Genomic DNA, 20,000 nt, shown 5'->3' with positions numbered 1-20,000 from the left:
TTGCTGATAATAAAAAGGGTTATTGATGATGATGAGGGAATGGTTATAGCAATGATGAAGATGGGAAAACGATGATAATGATGATGATAATGAAGTAATGGTTTTAGCAATGGTGATGATGGAAATGACGATGATAATGATGATGAGGATGATGATAATGAGGGAATGGTTATAGCAATGGTGATGATGGAAATTACGATGATAATGATGATGATGATGATAATGAGGTAAGGGTTATAGCAATGATGAAGATGGGAAAAACGGTATTAATGATGATAATGATGATGATGATGATGATGATGGGGATGGAAATGCTATTGATAGTACGAATGATGATGAAAGTAACAGCAGTGATAGTAATTACGATGATGATGATGATATAATACTGATGTTGTTTGTTGTTTCTGCTACTGATTATAGTCATGGTGATTATGATAATAATAATGATAATAATAATAATAATATTAATAATAATAATGATAATAATGATAATAGTAATAATGATAATAATGATAACAATAATCATAAAAAATAATAACAATAATAATAATAATAATTGTAGTAATAGTAATAGAAATGATAACAACAACAACTATAATAATGATAATGATAATGATGATAATAATGATAATGATAATGATGATGATGATAATGATGATCATGATGATATTGATAATAATGAGTATGAAAATGATAATAACAATAATAACAGTAATAATCATAACAATAATGATAGTGACAATAATAATGATAACAGTAATGATACTGGTAATAGTAATAATAATATGATAACTATAATGATAATATTAATGATGAGAAGGATAACAATAAGCCAAATTTTAATGATGATGATAATAATAATAATAAAATAATAATGATAATGATAATAAAATATTTTCCATGCGTTCATCCATTCACTTATTTCTTAGATTTTATGTATGTGTATTTATTATTTTCCATCTATAAAATTTCTCATTTCTTAATTTGCTAATATTTCTTTCTCTCTCTCTTTCTCTTATGTTCTGTTATGTTCTCTTCTCTCTCTCTTTCTCTTATGTTCTGTTATGTTCTCTTCTCTCTCTCTCCCTCTCCCTCTCTATCTCTATTTCTCTTCTCTTTTCTTCTGTCTCTCTCTTTCTCCCACTCTCTCTCTCTTTCTCTTCTCTCTCTCTTTCCCTCTCTTTATCAATCTCTCTTTTTTTTCTCTCTCTTTCTCTCAAACTCTTTCTTTTTTTCTCTGTTTCTTTGCCCCCTCTCTATCTCTCTTTCTCTCTCTCTCTTTCTCTCTCTCTCTCTTTGCCCCCCCCTCTCTCCCTCTCTCTTTTTCTCTTCTCTCTCTCCTCTCTGTCTACCTATGTATCTCTCTTTGTCTTTCTCTTCTCTTCTCACCCTCTCTCTCCTTCTCTTCTCCCTCTCTTTCTCCTCTCCACTCTCACTCTCTCTCTCTCTCTCTATCTCCTATCCTCTATCTCTATCTCTCTCTCTCTCTTTCACTTCTCCTCTTTCTCTCACTCTCCCTATCTATCTATATCTCTCTCACTTCTCTCTCTCTCTCTCTCTCTCTCTCTCTCTCTCTCCCTCCCTCCCTCCCTCCCTCCTCCCTCCCTCTCCCTCTCCCTCTCTCTCTCTCTCTCTCTCTCCCTCCCCCCCTCTCTCCACTCCCTCCCTCTCTCCCTCCCTCCTCCCTCCCTCCCTCCCTCCCTCCTCCCTCCCTCCCTCTCCTCCCTCCCACTCTCTCTCTCTCTCTACTCTCTCAATCTCTCTCTCTCTCTCTCTTTGTCTCTCTCTTTCTCTTCTCTTTCTCTCACTCTCTCTCTCTCTCTCTCTCTCTCTCTCTCAATCTCTCTTATCGAAGCGCATTTTCTCGGGGCAGAGAACCCAATATCCGCATTGGGTTCGCCAGGAGAGGGTTCAATCCACGATAAAAATCTGCTTAAGTGGGTAGGATTACGGATATGAGAGTTTCTGAAGAACATTTTCTCTTATTTTCTCTTATTTCATGACCCTCATTTCCTCTGTCATTACTCTCATTTCCTCTCTGTCATGATCCTTGTTTCATTTCTCTCATGATTCTCATTTCACTTATCTCATGACTCTTATTTCATTTCTCTCATGATCCTCATTTCCTCTTTCTCATGATCCTCATTTCATTTCTCTCATGACCCTCATTTCCTCTGTCATTACTCTCATTTCCTCTATGTCATGATCCTTATTTCATTTCTCTCATGATTCTCATTTCACTTATCTCATGACTCTTATTTCATTTCTCTCATGATCCTCATTTCCTCTTTCTCATGATCATTTCATTTCTCTCATGACCCTCATTTCACTTATCTCATTACCCATATTTCACTTATTTCATGACCCTCATTTCACTTATCTCATGAATCTTCCTTCCCCTCTCTCATGACCCTCATTTCCTCTCTCATGACCATTATTTGATTTCTCATTACTCTCATTTCTCCTCTCTCATGACCATTATTTCATTTTTCTCATGACCCTCATTTCCTCTTTCTCATGACCCTCATTTCACTTATCTCATGAACCTTCCTTCCCCTCTCTCAAGACCCTCATTTTCTTTCTCACGGCTCTTATTTCATTTCTCTCATGACCCTCATTTCCTCTGTCATTACTCTCATTTCCTCTCTCTCATGACTCTTATTCCATTTCTCTTATGATCCTCATTTCACTTATCTCATGAACCTCATTTCACTTATCTCATGAACCTTCCTTCCCATCTCTCATGACCCTCATTTCCTTTCTCTCATGAACCTTCCTTCCCATCTCTCATGACCCTCATTTCCCCTCTCTCATGACCATTATTTAATTTCTCTCATGACCCTCATTTTCTCTCTCATGACCCTCATTTCACTTATTTCGTAACCCTACCTTCCCATCTCTCATGACCCACATTTCCTCTCTCACGGCCCTTATTTCATTTCCCTCATTTCATCTTTCTACTCTCATTTACGCAATCTGCCTCGTGCCGAATCCTCTCATTGCTTGCTCTCAGATCGGCTAATCCTGATATTATGGTTGTTATCGTGTACCAATATTTTTTTTTTTTTTTTTTTTTTTTTTAGGGGGGGGGGCAAGTGCATGGTGTTTAGTCTCATCTGGTTTATTCCGGTCTCTCTCTCTCTCTCTCTCTCTCCCTCTCCTTCTCTCTGTCTTCGTTATCTGCGTTTTATTTGGTGTTTCTTTGTTAATTTAGAGCTCCTTGTGTGTCTATGTTATTTTCTTCTTTGCTGTTTTGTTGTCGTTTCTCCTTCTCTGCCTCTTTCTTCTCTTTTCCCCCGTCTTCTTATTCTTTTTGTCTAATTCGTGCACTTCTTCCTCCTTCTTTGTCTACTTTTTCTTTTCTTTTTTATTCGCTTCTTTCACCTTTCTTTCTCGGTTTCTTCCTCCTCTCCCCTTCTTTTCCTCTTCTGTCTCCCTTTTCTTCCTCCTCTCTCATTTTCTTCATCTTTTCCCTTATCTTATCTCTTTCCTCTATCTCTTCTTTCTTCTCCTTCTTCTCTTCTCTTGAATCTCCTCCACTCCTCCTCCCTCTCTACCTCTGTCTCCTTCCTCCTCCTCCCTTCTCTACCTCTGTCTCTCCCTTCTTCTCCTCCTTCTCTATCTTTGTCTTCTTCTCCTCTTTCCACTATCATCTCCTCCTTCTCCTCTTCCCTTCTCTCATCTCCTCCTCCTCATTTTCTTCCATCTATCACCTCCTTCTCCTCTTCTTCTCTCTCTCCTCCTCACTCCTATTTCCACTATCATCTCTTCCCGCTTTCCTTCTCTCTCTCCTCACTCCTCCTTTTTCCACTATCATCCCCTCCTTCTCCTCTTCCTTCTCTCTCTCCTCCTCCTCCTTTTCCACTATCATCCCTTCCTTCTCTCTCTCCACCTCCTTTTCCACTATCATCTCTTCCTTCTCTCTCTCCTCCTCCTTTTCCACTATCATCTCTTCCTTCTCTCTCTCCTCCTCCTCCTTTTCCACTATCATCTCTTCCTTCTCTCTCTCCTCCTCCTCCTTTTCCACTATCATCTCTTCCTTCTCTCTCTCCTCCTCCTCCTTTTCCACTATCATCCCTTCCTTCTCTCTCTCCACCTCCTTTTCCACTATCATCTCTTCCTTCTCTCTCTCCTCCTTTTCCACTATCTCCTCTATCTTCTCTCTCTCCCCCTCCTCCTCCTTTTCCATTGTCATCTCTTCTTCTTCTCTCTCTCCCCCTCCTTCCTTTTCCTCTACCATCTCCTCCTCTTCCTCCTCCTTTTCCTCCTTCTCCTCCTCCCCCTTTTCCACTATCATCTCTTCCTTCTCTCTCTCCTCCTCCTTTTCCACTATCATCTCTTCCTTCTCCTCATCCTTCTTTCTCTCTCGTCATCCTTTTCATCTATCTTCTCTCTCTCTTCCTCCTCCTTTTCCACTATCATCGCCTCTTCTTCCATTTCCTCCTCTCTCTCCTCCTCCCTTTCCACTATCATCTCTTCCTTCTCTCTCTCCTCCTCCTCCTCCTTTTCCTCTACCCTCTCCTCTTCTTCCACGTCCTCCTCTCCCCCGCCCCCTTCCTGCACTAAGGCCGTTGCCTCATCTCCGCGGGGACTTAATGATAAACAAACAGCAATGAAGAGGAGGGCCAAGGGATGGAAAACGGAGGCGAAGCACCATATACGCGTACGTGTGGAAGGGGGCGTGTGAGAGAGAGAAATATGTATGTAACTTGTAAATAGAACATGAATATGTACACACAGACAGATATACACATGTATATACATACACGCACGCTCACACACATACATGCATACACACACGCGCATGTATACACACGCACGCATGCATACAAACGCGCACACACATACACACACATGCATACACACACACACACACACGCGCGCGCGCGCATGCATACAAACTTACGCATGCATACACACGCACACACACACACATGCACACACACACACACACACTCGCACACACACACACACACACACACACACTCACACACACACACACTCGCACACACACACATATACATTTATGAATCTATAGGGATGCTCATACAAATTTTCTTTCAATTATTTCTGAAAAGGTTGGCATTCTACATACGCCCTGAATGCGTCACATAAGATATTTGCTAACTGTTTATTTCCATCTTATCGGTGTTTCGCAACTCGAGACATTCTCCTTACTCCCTCTGCCTCTTCTCCGTAATATCTTCAAAGGAAAAAGACGAGAAAATCGGCTTATAACCCTCAAAAAGAAGAAGAAAAAATATCACAACGATTATTGCACAAGCCATGACGTGTACCGTAGTTTATCCTGAGAGTCTTCAGAGGAAAAGACGAGAGCTTATAACTCTCGTTATACGGTACTTTACCGCATCCCCTCAAAAAAAAAAAAAAAAAAAAAAAAAAAAAAAAAAAAAAAAATACTGCGATTATTGCTCTAGCCATGGCGTGTACCGTACTTCATGCTGAGGCTAATGAGGTGTCTGTCTTCCACGTTTCGTCTCCAACTTTTGTATCCGCGCCAGGCTCCGGGGCTATCCAGCGGGTGATTAAAACTTTTTAATGATCAGTGAGTGGTCATCCAAACTTGTAGCTTGATTAAACTCCCCGAAGATTAAGAAAAAAAAAAAGAAGAAAAGAAAAGAAAAACAAATGCCGCACCAAAATGGTTTTCTTTTTCCCGCCGTGGCGTATCGCGAATCTATTTTTAGAAACGTGCGATTCGGAAGGACAAACAACACAAGAAATAGAAGGTGAAGAAGATAAAGAAGGAGAGGAGAGAGTGAGCGAGAGAGAGAGAGAGAGAAGAAGAGGAGAGAGAGAGAGAGAGAGAGAAGAGAGAGAGAGAGAGATGAGAGAGAGAAGAGAAAGAGAGAGAGAGAGAGAGAGAGAGAGAGAGAGAGAGAGCATAACGAAAGAGAAATAGAGATAAATGAGTAGATAAATAAGGAGATAGATAGATAGATAGATAGATAGATAGATAGATAGATAGATAGATAGATAGATAGATAGATAGATAGAGATAGAGAGAGAGAGAGAGAGAGAGAGAAAGAGAAAGAGAGAGGAAAATAGAGAGAAATAAATAGATAGATAAGGAGAGAGAGAGAGAGAGAGAGAGAGAGAGAGAGAGAGAGAGAGAGAGAGAGAGAGAGAGAGAGAGGAGAGAGAGAGAGAGAGAGAGAGAGCAGAGAGAGAGAAAGAGAAATGTAAGGAGAGAGAGAGAAAGAAAAAGAGTAAGAGAGAGAGAGAGAAGAGGGAGAAAGAAGAGAGAGAGAGAGAGAGAGAGAGAGAGAGAGAAACGAGAGAGAGAGAGAGAGAGAAATAAGTAGATGTAGAGAGAGAGAGAGAGAGAGAGAGAGAGAGAGAGAGCGAGAGCGAAAGAGAAATAGAGAGAAATGAATAGAGAGGGAGAGAGAGCAAAAAAAAAAAAAAAGAAAAAAAAAGGCTTTAGCTTATTATCCGGATTACTTCCTTTATATAGCAAGACTTCGGCGAATGAGTCCGCTTAAACTTAAGCTGAAAACCGCAAAGTTGTAAATATATACTTCCGCGAAACAACTTGTGAGTGTTAGTATACGACAAAGATTTCATTTTTTTTTTTTTTTTTTTTTTTTTTTTGCGAAAGAAGACCAGGAAAAAAAGTATTAATCGTTAGGGCTTAGATTAAGAAGAAAATGCCAACACAAGCATAGAAGATCCAAAAATTAATATATATTGACGAAATGCACATACAAGTAAAGTTTATCATCTCCTACAAAAAAAGAGAAAAAGTAAAAAAAAGTAAGAAAAAAGAAAAGAGAGAGAAAAAAAACAAGAGGAAAAGTCACATTCATACACACAAAAGAATCACTTACACGTACACAAATACACACAAACGAACATACCCACACACATGTGCAAAAAATAAACAAACAAAAAAACAAACAAAAAAACACCCACAAACATGCCCACACGAGGCGATACACCAAAGGTCAGACACCGTTAACATCAATCATATCACACACACACACATACATACAAACACGTACACACACACACGTACACACACGAAGCACCACATCACTCAAGGCCAAACACCATTAAAATCAATCACACCACATCCACACACACACATACAAACCCGTACACACACGTACACACACACAAGCACGTACACACACGTACACACATACAAGCACGTACACACACGTACACGAAGCAACACATCACTCAAGGTCAAACACAGTTAACAACATTTTGCAAGGAATTTGGGACACGGGAACACAGCGCTCTCTCTCACTTAGTCAGTCGTAACTCAATAGTCCCTCACGTGTCTGCACTTCACTTCACCCTCCTCTCGCCTCCACGCCATTCCCTCTCACTGGCGCCAAAGGAATTCGACCCTAATGGACCTCTCTCCACACTGTCGAAATGTGGGGTTGCTATCTTGATGTGGAACTGGGATTATCGTCGATATGATTAAGGACATGATGTGGGTAGTGGTGGTGTAAATTCACGGAAGGGCAATCGGATATGATTACATTTATATGTAGTCACAAATACACGTAGTCACAAATATTAGTCGCAGGTAAAAGCACACACATACACACATGCTTTCAAAATCACAATCACAAAAACACAGTCTGATTCACGCACACACACAATCAAATTCACACACACACACACACACACACACTCAAAGTCACAACCACAAAAACACAGTCAAACCACACACACTCACACACACACATTCAAATCCCCCCCCCCCCTCCCGGTACACATACATACACACTCAATCACTCCCCTTACACACATACACCCCCTCCCCCCCTCCCCGACACGTACACAAAGAAACAAACCAACCAAACACATTTTTTTCTATCGCACTCACACGCCTCTTTACCTGAGCAGACTGAGGACCTTGGTATCACGTGGTAAGCGAGTCCCTTCTTCAGGTAGGTGTTCGAGTGTGTGGCCGACGTAGCGAGTCCTTGGTAACGAAGAGCGAGGTAGGAGTCTGTTCCAGGATCTGTCTGATGTCCTTAGACCCCGTTAAAAGGATTTCATTGAAGTGTTCATGTGGATGTCAGTTGGACAATTTTTTTTTTTTTGGCAGAGAGGAGTCCATGTTGGATTTTTTTCTTCTTTTTTTTTTTTAGGGGAATGTTTGTATGTCTTTTTTTTCATTATTGAGTCCTCTGTTTTTTTCACTTTTACACTCCAATTACTTTTTTTTTTACATTTTCGTTCGCTCCTTTACTCTTTTCCCTCTCTCTCTCCTCTCTCTCTCCATCACTCCCTTTTCCTCTCTCTTTCTCGCCCATTCGTCTTTTTCATTCTTTACCCTCCTCCCATTGCCAATATTCTTGCTTTCTTCCCTCACTTTATTTTCTCTTTTCATTTCCTCTCCCTATTCGCAGTCACTCTTGACAGCACTTGCAATTGGTTCATGCGACAACATATAAGGAAAAGGATTTATTTTTACAAACAAACGCACGGGTATTCTCTCTCATCTTCTGGAACCCAATCTGTCTATCTGCATATGTATGTACATGTACATACATACATATATACCTTTGCTTATTGAATCTATTTATATCTTCTCCTCCTCCTCCTCCTCGTTCTTCTTTTTCATCTTCTCCGTCTTCTTCTCATTTTCCTCCTCCTCCTCCTTCTTCTTCTTCTTCCTCTTATAATTATTATTATTATCTTCTTCTTCTTCTCCTCCTTCTCCTTCTTCTTCTTCTCCTTCTCCCCCTTCTTCTTTTTCTTCTCCTCCCACTACTTCCTCGCCTTCTTCCTCTCCCTCTTCCTCTATGTATCCATACAGTATACATGCACACACATCCTCGAGACCCCAGCACCACGATGAACAAAGACATCAACAAATCAATCAATAAACCGGCACTGACCTTTGGACGCGCGGCGGCGGCTCGACGTGCACACACAGGTCGTCAGCAACGGGGACGTGGTCAGCCGCCCGCACGCACGTCAGCTGTCTCGTCTGCACGCCCCCGCCGCAACGCACAGCCGCTTCCTCGACGCCTATGCTCGCCACGCAGGGACCCCACGCGGAGCTCACCCACTGGTACCTGTTGGTGCAGAGGGAAGAGGGGTGGGGTGAGAGGTGTGGGGGTGAGAGGTGGGTGGAAGGGGTTGGGTGGAGGAGGGTTGAGGGGGGTGAGAGGTGGGGGGAAGGGGTGTGTGGAGGCGGGGGGGGGATGAGGGGGTATGGAGGCGGGGGGTAAGGGAGGAGATGGAGGTAGGGAGGGGTGTGTGGAGGGGAGGAGGAAGGAAGGGGAGAGGGGAGGGGTGTGTGGATGGGAGGGGAAAGGTGTGTGGAGGGGAGGGGTGTGTGGAGAGGGGGAGGGGGAAGGAGGAGGGGGCAAAAGCAAGGAAAAGGAGGAAAGTGAATTGGGTAAAAGAGTGACAAGGGGAGAAGGCGATTGCTATATCTAATATGTACATATGTATATATATGTATATATAGACATATAAATATATGTATATATACGTACACACACACACACACAGTCACACACACACACACACACACACACACACACACACACTCACACACACGCACACACACACACTTGCAAATGCAGGTACACCCCCCCTCCACACACACACACACACACACACACACACACACACACACACACACACACACACACACACACACACACACACACACACAAACACACAAACACACACACACACACACACACACACTTGCAAATGCAGGTACACCCCCCCCTCCACACACACACATAACCGTACCTGGTATCACATGGCTGCAGACTGGGATCGGGAAGGGTGTGTCGCTCCAGGAGGTGCGGGCAGGGAACGCCGTCGCCGTGCTGGAGAGCCTTGCCTGTCCTCCGCCTCTCCCTCACCTCACGCACCACCTTCAGGAGGAGGAGGAGAGAAGGGCGTCGTCAGGAGACTTACAGGGCAATGTTTTTTTATTTTTTATTTTTTTTATTTTTTTTTTTTTTTATAGCTGTAGCTTTATCTCACTCTCATATATAAATTGGTTTTATTAGATACTATTTTTTTCTTAGGCAAGAAACTTTACCTTGATTGCCCATTATAAAAGCCACCTGGGGGGTAAGCCAGCCCTTGTGAGTGCCGGTCCCAAGCCCGGATAAATAGAGAGGGTTGGCGTCAGGAAGGGCATCGGGCTGTAAAAACCCATGCCAAAACCAATATGGAAAAGGCCGGAACAGGAACAACGAAGGGAAGGAAGGACGAGAAAGCACACGAATATGCCGAAGGCCTTTTTGCGATTTTCTTTCTTTATTCATTTATTTGCTATATTTATTCTCTTTTCCTTCGTCGGGGCATCTTCGTCAGAGAATTAGCGAAAAGGCCTTCGGCATATTCGTGTGTTTTCTTGTCCTTCCCTTCGTTGTTCCTGTTCCAACCTGTTCATCATGAATTCCGCACATGGAATAGGCTGTAATAGGGAAATCAGTGGAGGCCGTTCATCCATAACGACCCCATTAATAATCTATACGGCCGGATGCCCTTCCTGACGCCAACCCTCTCTATTGACAAGGCCTCGGGCGCTCGCAGATCACGCGAATCAATTACCTTCCGATAATTCGCGGCTTTCGCAAAACCCGAACGATTATGTCTCGTTCGAAAGCGTTCATTCCGGTCGTTACCGTAAGTCACGCTGTTCATTACGCAAAGCTGTTAAAACTCCATCTCTCTCTCTCTCTCTTTTTTTTAATGAGGTCTTTTTTTTTTTCTTTTTTTTTAATGTTTTTTTTTTGTTTTTGTTTTTTTTAATGAGGTCATTGGTATTTACTCCTCATTGGGCTTTTAACACGATGAGATTTCACGGCTAACGGACGATCTCATGCCACGCCATTTAGCAATGTGTCACCCTCATTATGCAGTTACGTCCCAGCGATTGTCATTAATCATTACTTTGGCAATTATGATTCCATCCTTCCCCCCCCCCCCCAACACACACAAACAAAACAACAACCGCGGCAAAAGAGGAACCCCAACGTAAGTAATTGTTGCGATATTGACAAATCACTCTGGCAAAGTTAATGCCCATTATATCCCTACATCAAGCGGAGGGTAATAATTTGCTCATTAGCGATGTAATTAATCCACTAATTGTGTCCGTGTATGCATGAGATAACAGCGCAACTTCGAGCGATGGTTGGGGAGTCCATGCCGGATGGGGGGGAGGGGGGGGGAGGTGGGGGATGGGGGAGGATTGGGGATGGCAGTGAGGGGGGAGGGAGGAAGGGGGAAGAGAGGGAGGGGGGGGAAGGGAGGTAAGAGGACAGGGAGAGTAGAGGGAGGGAAGAAGGCAGGAAGGAAGGGGAGGGAGGGAAGTGGGAAGGAAGAAGGAAGAAAGGGAGGGGAGGGAGGGAAGTAGGAAGGAAGAAGGAAGAAGGGAAGTGGGAAGGAAGAAGGAAGAAGGGGAGGGGAGGGAGGGAAGTGGGAAGGAAGAAGGAAGAAAGGGAGGGGAGACAGAAGGACCGGGAGAGGGGAAAGAGGGAAGAAAGGAGGGACGGGGAGATGGGAGAATAAAGGAAAGAGGGGAGGAGAGAATGGGATTATGATGGCACAATAGCTGCCTATCCATGCGTGTTTGTTTTTTTCTTTCCTTTCCTCCCTCATCATAAAGAGAAAAAATCGGACGCCAAGGAATAACAGACTTTTATTTACCTGAATGAAGGGGGTCTTCCTCCCCTTCGCTGTTCACTTTCCTAAAATTTGTCTTCCCAATTTCAAACTTTTTCATAACGATTTATTCACAGAAATGTTGTTTGTTGTCTTCACCCAAACCCACATGCTGTTGGGAATGGTTGCATGGTCAGCATCAGCATAGAATCAGCATGATGCATGGTCATTTGACACATTTATTCTTAGTATATTCTTTTATGAAAGAATTCCTGGTTTATTTTCATAATTCAAATTATCAACTTTTGATTATGTGTATCTGCAGTTGAGAGAAATCGCACGCTATTTTGAAAACAGTTATGTAACATGTCTTTAAATCTATAAAAGTAAAAACAGGAATTACAAAACATACACAAAAAAGAAAGAAAAAAAAAAAAAAAAGTGAAAATTCTCCGCATCTCATTTCAAAATATTGTATGACACATCCTGGTAAATTCGACTACATAACCAAAGCGTCATAAAAATTGACAATGGTGTCATAACTCTTCTTTTAAGTACTTTCCCAGCACAGTAATCTATGGATCGCTCATTACTGCTCTCTATAGATGTGAACTTGATCTTCCCATGAGCAAGACACATGTCCATGAACATGCTAATGTAGGGTCTACAAAAATTGCCTCTATGCCATTCTGCTGAAAACACACACCGCATATTGGTAAGAATAGGGATTCACTGGTTGAACTATTCTCTGTAAGGAATAGTGTAACATTTTAATACCATCTGGTAATATACCATTTTAGCACCATCTGTAGTGAACCATTTTAGTACCAAGTAGTGTACCATTTTAGTAACATCTGGTAGTGTACCATTTTAGCACTATCTGCAGTGTACTATTTTAGTACCATCTGGTAGTGTACCATCTCAGTACCATCTGGTAGTGTACCATCTCAGTACCATCTGGTAGTGTACCATCTCAGTACCATCTGGTAGTGTACCATCTCAGTACCATCTGGTAGTGTACCATCTCAGTACCATCTGGTAGTGTACCATCTCAGTACCATCTAGTAGTGTACCATTTTACCACCATCTGTTAGTGTACCTGATAACGCAGGTGTACCACACATATGAACAGTTATTTCGTAGTCTGTTGTGGTTCCTTCTTTCTTTTCTGTTGGGCCATTTATTGTTTTGTTGGGTCTCCGGATCCAAATTTGAGGGAGGGATCAATGATGATGATGATAATGGTGATAGTGATGATGGTGATAATAATGGCGATGGTGATGATGAGGGTTATGATGATGTTGATGGTGATGATAATGGTGATGGTGATGGTGAAGATGTTGATAATGGTGATGACAATGGTAATAATGATAGTGATGGTAATTATAAACATAATGACGTTCACAGATACTTAAGCATGACATTCCATTCCACCTCCTTTCGAAACAGTTACCGGGTTATTATTACCGGGTCTTATAATGACGAATCTGTGCATATATGCTTTTGAAATTTTTTAAATCTTCAGCGACTGCAAAGATGCCACATGAATAATGATCCTGTGTACTGAGATTCTGTTCTACATAACTGCATTAATACAGTGAACATCAATAATGATACAGTAACTTGGTGGTTCATTTTGGACAAGTAACATAAACTATGTGAATGGTTACAGGACAAGTCTTGTTATGGCTGGTTAAGTTAAGTCTTGTTATGGCTGGTTAAGTTACGTCTTATCATGACTGGTTAAGTTACGTCTTGTTATGACTGGTTAAGTTACGTCTAGTTATGACTGGTTAAGTTAAGTCTTGTTATGACTGGTTAACTTACGTCTTGTTATGACTGGTTAAGTTAAGTCTTGTTATGACTGGTTAAGTTACGTCTTGTTATGACTGGTTAAGTTACGTCTTGTTATGACTGGTTAAGTTACGTCTTGTTATGACTGGTTAAGTTACGTCTAGTTATGACTGGTTAAGTTAAGTCTTGTTATGGCTGGTTAAGTTACGTCTTGTTATGACTGGTTAAGTTACGTCTTGTTATGACTGGTTAAGTCTTATCATGACTGGTGAAGTTAAGTCTTGTTATGACTGGTTAAGTTACGTCTTGTTATGACTGGTTAAGTTACGTCTAGTTATGACTGGTTAAGTTAAGTCTTGTTATGGCTGGTTAAGTTACGTCTTGTTATGACTGGTTAAGTTACGTCTTGTTATGACTGGTTAAGTTACGTCTAGTTATGACTGGTTAAGTTACGTCTTGTTATGACTGGTTAAGTTACGTCTTGTTATGACTGGTTAAGTTACGTCTTGGTATGGCTGGTTAAGTTACGTCTTGTTATGACTGGTTAAGTTACGTCTTGTTATGAATGGTTAAGTTACGTCTTGTTATGACTGGTTAAGTTACGTCTTGTTATGACTGGTTAAGTTACGTCTTGTTATGACTGGTTAAGTTAAGTCTTGTTATGACTGGTTAAGTTACGTCTTGTTATGACTGGTTAAGTTACGTCTAGTTATGACTGGTTAAGTTAAGTCTTGTTATGACTGGTTAAGTTACGTCTTGTTATGACTGGTTAAGTTAGGTCTTGTTATGACTGGTTAAGTTAAGTCTTGTTATGACTGGTTAAGTTAAGTCTTGTTATGACTGGTTAAGTTACGTCTTGTTATGACTGGTTAAGTTAAGTCTTGTTATGACTGGTTAAGTTAAGTCTTGTTATGACTGGTTAAGTTAAGTCTTGTTATGACTGGTTAAGTTAAGTCTTGTTATGACTGGTTAAGTTAAGTCTTGTTATGACTGGTTAAGTTACGTCTTGTTATGACTGGTTAAGTTACGTCTTGTTATGACTGGTTAAGTTACGTCTTGTTATGACATGGTTAAGTTATGTCTTGTTATGACTGGTTAAGTTAAGTCTTGTTATGACTGGTTAAATTGTCTTGTTATGACTGGTGAAGTTAAGTCTTGTTATGACTGGTTAAGTTACGTCTTGTTATGAATGGTTAAGCTAAGTCTTGTTATGAATGGTTGAGTTAAGTCTTGTTATGACTGGTTAAGTTACGTCTTGTTATGACTGGTTAAGTTACGTCTTGTTATGTATGGTTAAATTACGTAAACAAGCGTGGATTTTAACGACAGTTTGGCTGAAGTGACCAAGTTTGACAGTCTCAGCTGAGGTGTACATCTTTTAGTCATCGGAATTTTGGTTCATGATATTGATGTTAAAGATAACGTTACGTTGGGTTTTCTTACCAAAAAATATGCAAAAAGTAACGAAGAAGATTTTTATTACCAATTATTAATAAAAATAATAATACAAATTTTTTACAGCTGTTTCCCGCCGATCATTACCGCCAAAATTGAAATTTGTTTGAGAGAGTCCCTGGGCTGTGTGTTGGTCACGACAAAAAAAAAAAAAAAAAAAAAAAAAAAAAAAAAAAAAAAAAAAAAAAAAGAATCGGCCCTAAGGAGACATTTACGTTACTAAACTTTAACCTAAACTAATGCTCAGAAAAACAAAAACAAAAAGCAATTCGGAAAAAAAATACGCCCGTATCCCACCGGCCATTCCAGCTAACCTGAAAATTTGTTAGTGTGATTTCCAAGGGCGCTTGTTGATCTCGACATCAACAGCAAAAATCAGACCAGGGGAGACACTCAAATAAAAGAAAAGAAAGGAAGGAAAAAGGTTAACTTTAAATAATGTAAAACGAACAAATAAAAAAATAATTTAGTCAAAATACGCCCGTATCCCACCTACCAAACTCGTCAGTGCGAGTCCCCGAGGCGCTTGTTGATTACAAAAAAAAAAAAAAAAAAAGAAAAAAAATCAACCTGGAGGAGACACAAACTAAATAGAGAAAAAAAACGATAATCCCAAAGAATGTAAAAACAAAGAAGAAGAAGAAGAAGAAGGAGAAGAAAAGAGACAGAGAGAGAAACAGAGACAGAGACGGAAACGGAGACAGAAAAATGAAAAAGAAATAAAATAAACCAAACAACGTATAAAACAAAACAAAACAATTCGAACAAAATACGCCCGTACCCCCCGCCCATCCCCCACCGCCCCCCCGCCGCCCATCCCAGTTCCCGCCAGCCAGAGAGAACCCAGCGGCCGCCGCGGGAAGGTTCGAGACGATGCCATCCAAACTTTGTATCGTGTTAAAGACAAGAAGAAAAGAAGTTAAGTAATCAGCTTAGCATCTCGAGAGGCTTGGCTTGACTGGCTTGAACCGCGGTGCATTTTTTTTTAAATGTCGCCCCGATCTTTTGCAATCTCTGGCTTGCTTACGATTGCGTTTAATGGAGACTTTTTTTTTTTTTTTTTTTTTTTTGCAAGATGGCGGAGGCGAGAAGAGTGAGTAATTATAGGCCTAAGACATTCTTATTCATGTTGTTATAGGCCTAAGACATTGTTATTCATGTTATAGGTCTAAGACATTGTTATTCATGTTGTTATAGGCCTAAGACATTGTTATTCATGTTGTTATAGGCCTAAGACATTGTTATTCATGTTATAGGCCTAAGACATTGTTATTCATGTTATAGGCCTAAGACATTGTTATTCATGTTATAGGTCTAAGACATTGTTATTCATGTTGTTATAGGCCTAAGACATTGTTATTCATGTTATAGGCCTAAGACATTGTTATTCATGTTGTTATAGGCCTAAGACATTGTTATTCATGTTGTTATAGGCCGAAGACATTGTTATTCATATTGTTATAGGCCTAAGACATTGTTATTCATGATGTTATAGGCCTAAGACATTGTTATTCATGTAGTTATAGGCCTAAGACATTGTTATTGTTGTTATAGTGATTATCATTTTTTCGATGAATTATGGTATAGATGGTTATTTTTATTTGTTATTGTTCTTTTCATTATTACTATCATTAGAAATATCATTATCATTACTATTATCATTATCATTATCATGATTATTTCTGTTGTTGTTATCATTACTACTACTGCTACTACTACTATTATTATTATCATCATCATTAATATTATCATTATTATTATTATTATTATTATTATTATTATTATTATTATTATTATTATTATTATTATTATTATTATTATTATCATTATTATTATCATTATCACTATTATTAATATTATTAATATTATCATAATTATGATTGTTATCATCATCATCATCATCATCATCATCACCATAGTGATGAAAGTGACAATGAATTATGATAATGATAATGATAATAATGCGGATGCAATGAATTGGTAATAATGGTAATGACAATGATGATGATGATAATGATGATAATGAGAATAATAATAATGATGGTAGTGATATTGATAAAATTAAAGCAACAATGAAGCAATAATAGCACTGATGATGATGATAATGGTAATGATAAAAACAACAACAACAGTAATGATAATGATAATGATAATAGTAATAAGAATAGTAATAATGATAATGAAGATAATGATAATAGTGATGATAATCGTAACGATAATGACAGTAGTGATAATAGTAATAATGATAATGATAATGATAATAGTGATGATTATGATGATGATGATGATAATAAGATAGTAACAACAATGATAATAGCAATACGAACAAAAGAAATAGATAAAAAAAAGATAGGAAAGAAAAATGAAAATTGCATCACTCATCTCCTTTCTGATATTGTTTGTCCAATCCAGTTGGATTTGCTGGTATTGATTCCCGTTGCAGAATTTGCCATATTAGGAATGCCAGTGACTGACCTTTTTGCCTTTTTAATTTTTTCATTTTATTGTTATTATTATTATTATTATTATTATTATTATTATTACTACTACTACTACTACTACTACTACTACTACTACTACTACTACTACTACTACTACTACTATTATTATCATTATTATTATTATTATTATTATTATTTCATATCTCAATAGCTCAATCGACTGACAGCTTGTCAGTCGATTGAGCTGTATATTTTTAATCGTTTTTTGTAGGTATGTTATACTTGAATTATGATTAATGATGGCGGTGGTGGTGGTGGTGATGATGATGGTGATGATGATGATGATGATGATGATGATGATGATGATGATGATGAAGAAAATGATAATGATGATGGTGAAAATGAGGATAATGATTAATATGTAGTGCTGATGATAATGTTAATGATGAAAATGCTGCTGCTGCTAATGATGATGATGCTGATGCTGATGATGTTGATGATGTTACCAACATCAATGATAATACATTGATAAGTATGACAATAATAATGATAACGACAATGGTAATAAGGATAGTAATAATAATAATAACGATGATGGTGATGCCAATAACAACAATAATCATAACAATATAATAATAATGATAGTAATAATAATGATAATAACAATCGTAATAAACAACAAATAACAAGAAAATAAAATTACTGACAGATATTTTGCCTGCCTATGTTTCAGACTCAAAAGTTTAGATCATTTACTTTCGGAATCGATGTATATATATATATATATATATATATATATATATATATATATATATATATATATATATATATATATATATATATGTATATATATATATATATATTTTTTTTTTTTTTTTTTTTTCTCTCTCTCGATGATATCTGTACCGAATGAGCGAACTGTATATTACGATTGATTTTCAATTTCATTTATCTTGTCTATTTTTCGTTTAGTTTAGCCTTTTAGTTTACATTTTTCTTGTTTATGTTTAGTTTTATCAATTATACCGAATTGTATGGAATGATTCAAAAACCTTTCATGTTATTATTATTATATTTTAATCTTATGGTAATCAATCATAGTGAATTATATAAAACGTTTCAATAATCTTTTATTTGATTTGATTTATCTTGTCTATTTTCGTATCATTTAAGTATATAGAACGATTCAGTAACTTTTTATTCTATTTTTTGCTTGTCTGTTTTTCTTATAATTAATCATAATGAATTATATAAAACGATTTGATAACATCACACACACACACACACACACATATATATATATCCATTTGTCGTATTATTAATCATAGGAAATTATAAAAAAAAAAAAAAATTGAACAACCTTTTTTTATATGATTTATCTTGTTTTATCTTCTTAATCTTATTTTTCATATCATCAATCATAGTAAATTATATGGAACATTTCAATAACCTTTCATTTTATATTTCTCTTGTGTCTTTATTACCTTATTAATCAGACCAAATTATATAAAACCGATTCAGTAATCCTTCTTTTTTTCTGTTTCTCGTTTTATCATCATACCGAATGAGACAAAACGATTCAATAATCTTTTATTTCTTTTCTTTTCGTCTGTTTTTCGTAACCTTTTACCTATTTTCTTTTTTTTTCTGTTTTGTCGTAACCTTTTACTTATTTTCTTTTTTTCTGTTTTTCGTATTCTCAATCATAACACTAACGAAATAAGATGGTAACGATGCAGAGCAGAGCCTGTAATCAGATTAAAACTTTGAATTCTCGGACAATGAAGTTTGGGGAAGTTGTCGGGAGGGAAATAGCATTCATCAGCGCAATCTCTTTCTCTCTCGCTCTCTCTCTCTCTCCTATCTCTCTATCTATCTATCTATCGCTCCCTCTCTCATTTCGCTGTCTCTCTCTCTCTCTCTTTCTTTCTTTCTCTTTCTCTCTCTCTCTCCTCTGTCCTCTCTCTCTCTCTCTCTCTCTCTCTTTCTCTCTTTCTCTTTCTCTCTCTCTCTCTCTCTCTCTCTCTCGCTCTCTCTCTCCCTCTCCCTCTGTCCTATCTCTCTCTCTCGCTCTCTCTCTCTCTGTCCTATCTCTTTCTCTTTCTCTCTCTCTCTCTCTCTCTGTCTCTCTTTCTCTCTCTCTCTCTCTCCTATCTCTCTCTCTCTCTCTCTCTCTCTCTCTCTCTCGCTTTCTGTCTTTCTCTTTCTCTCTCTCTTTATCGTCTCACAAATTTTCTTTTGTTGGATTTTATTTTTTATTGTTGATCTTCTCATTGATAACGGCCTTAATTCATTTGTTTTTAGTTTGTATTGTCTTTCTTAACTATGCCTTGCTTGGATTATGTGATGATAATAATAATGCTAAAACTAAAACTACTGCTATTACTACTTGTCCATGGATTGGTCTAATATTCATTCTTATTGATTTTATGTAACCTGTGTATACATAATTATTATAATTAAAAATAAAAAGGTTATTTGAGTTTTAAAAGAAATATGTAAGCATCTCCCTTTTGTTTACACGAACGCCCTGAGGCAAAGACAAAGCTATGTCAAGGATCACGCAAAGCAAGCGTGCCTTTTCACCCTCACCTTTCTAGAGCACGGTGCTCACCTGCATTCTCGTGAGTCCTGAAACTTCCGTTAGCAGGAACTTTATTTTTTTGTATACTCATACAA

The 20,000-nt window shown here is 38.5% G+C and overlaps 1 protein-coding gene across 1 annotated transcript in view; it reads right to left on the bottom strand.

The window, feature by feature from the left end:
- Positions 1 to 20,000, bottom strand: part of LOC138859431 (thrombospondin type-1 domain-containing protein 7B-like) — a 650,933-nt gene that overhangs the window by 85,686 nt on the left and 545,247 nt on the right. The window contains exons 6-7 of the mRNA XM_070114564.1: positions 9,760 to 9,887; positions 8,889 to 9,068 (exon numbers count right to left, since the gene is read on the bottom strand). Of these exons, the coding sequence (XP_069970665.1) occupies positions 8,889 to 9,068; positions 9,760 to 9,887 (308 nt within the window). The remainder of the gene's footprint in view (positions 1 to 8,888; positions 9,069 to 9,759; positions 9,888 to 20,000) is intronic.

Source organism: Penaeus vannamei, chromosome 36 (genome assembly GCF_042767895.1).
Source record: "Penaeus vannamei isolate JL-2024 chromosome 36, ASM4276789v1, whole genome shotgun sequence".
Classification (NCBI taxonomy): domain Eukaryota; kingdom Metazoa; phylum Arthropoda; class Malacostraca; order Decapoda; family Penaeidae; genus Penaeus; species Penaeus vannamei.
Note: the sequence above shows the minus strand (reverse complement) of the source record. Positions and strands in the feature narration are given on the sequence as shown.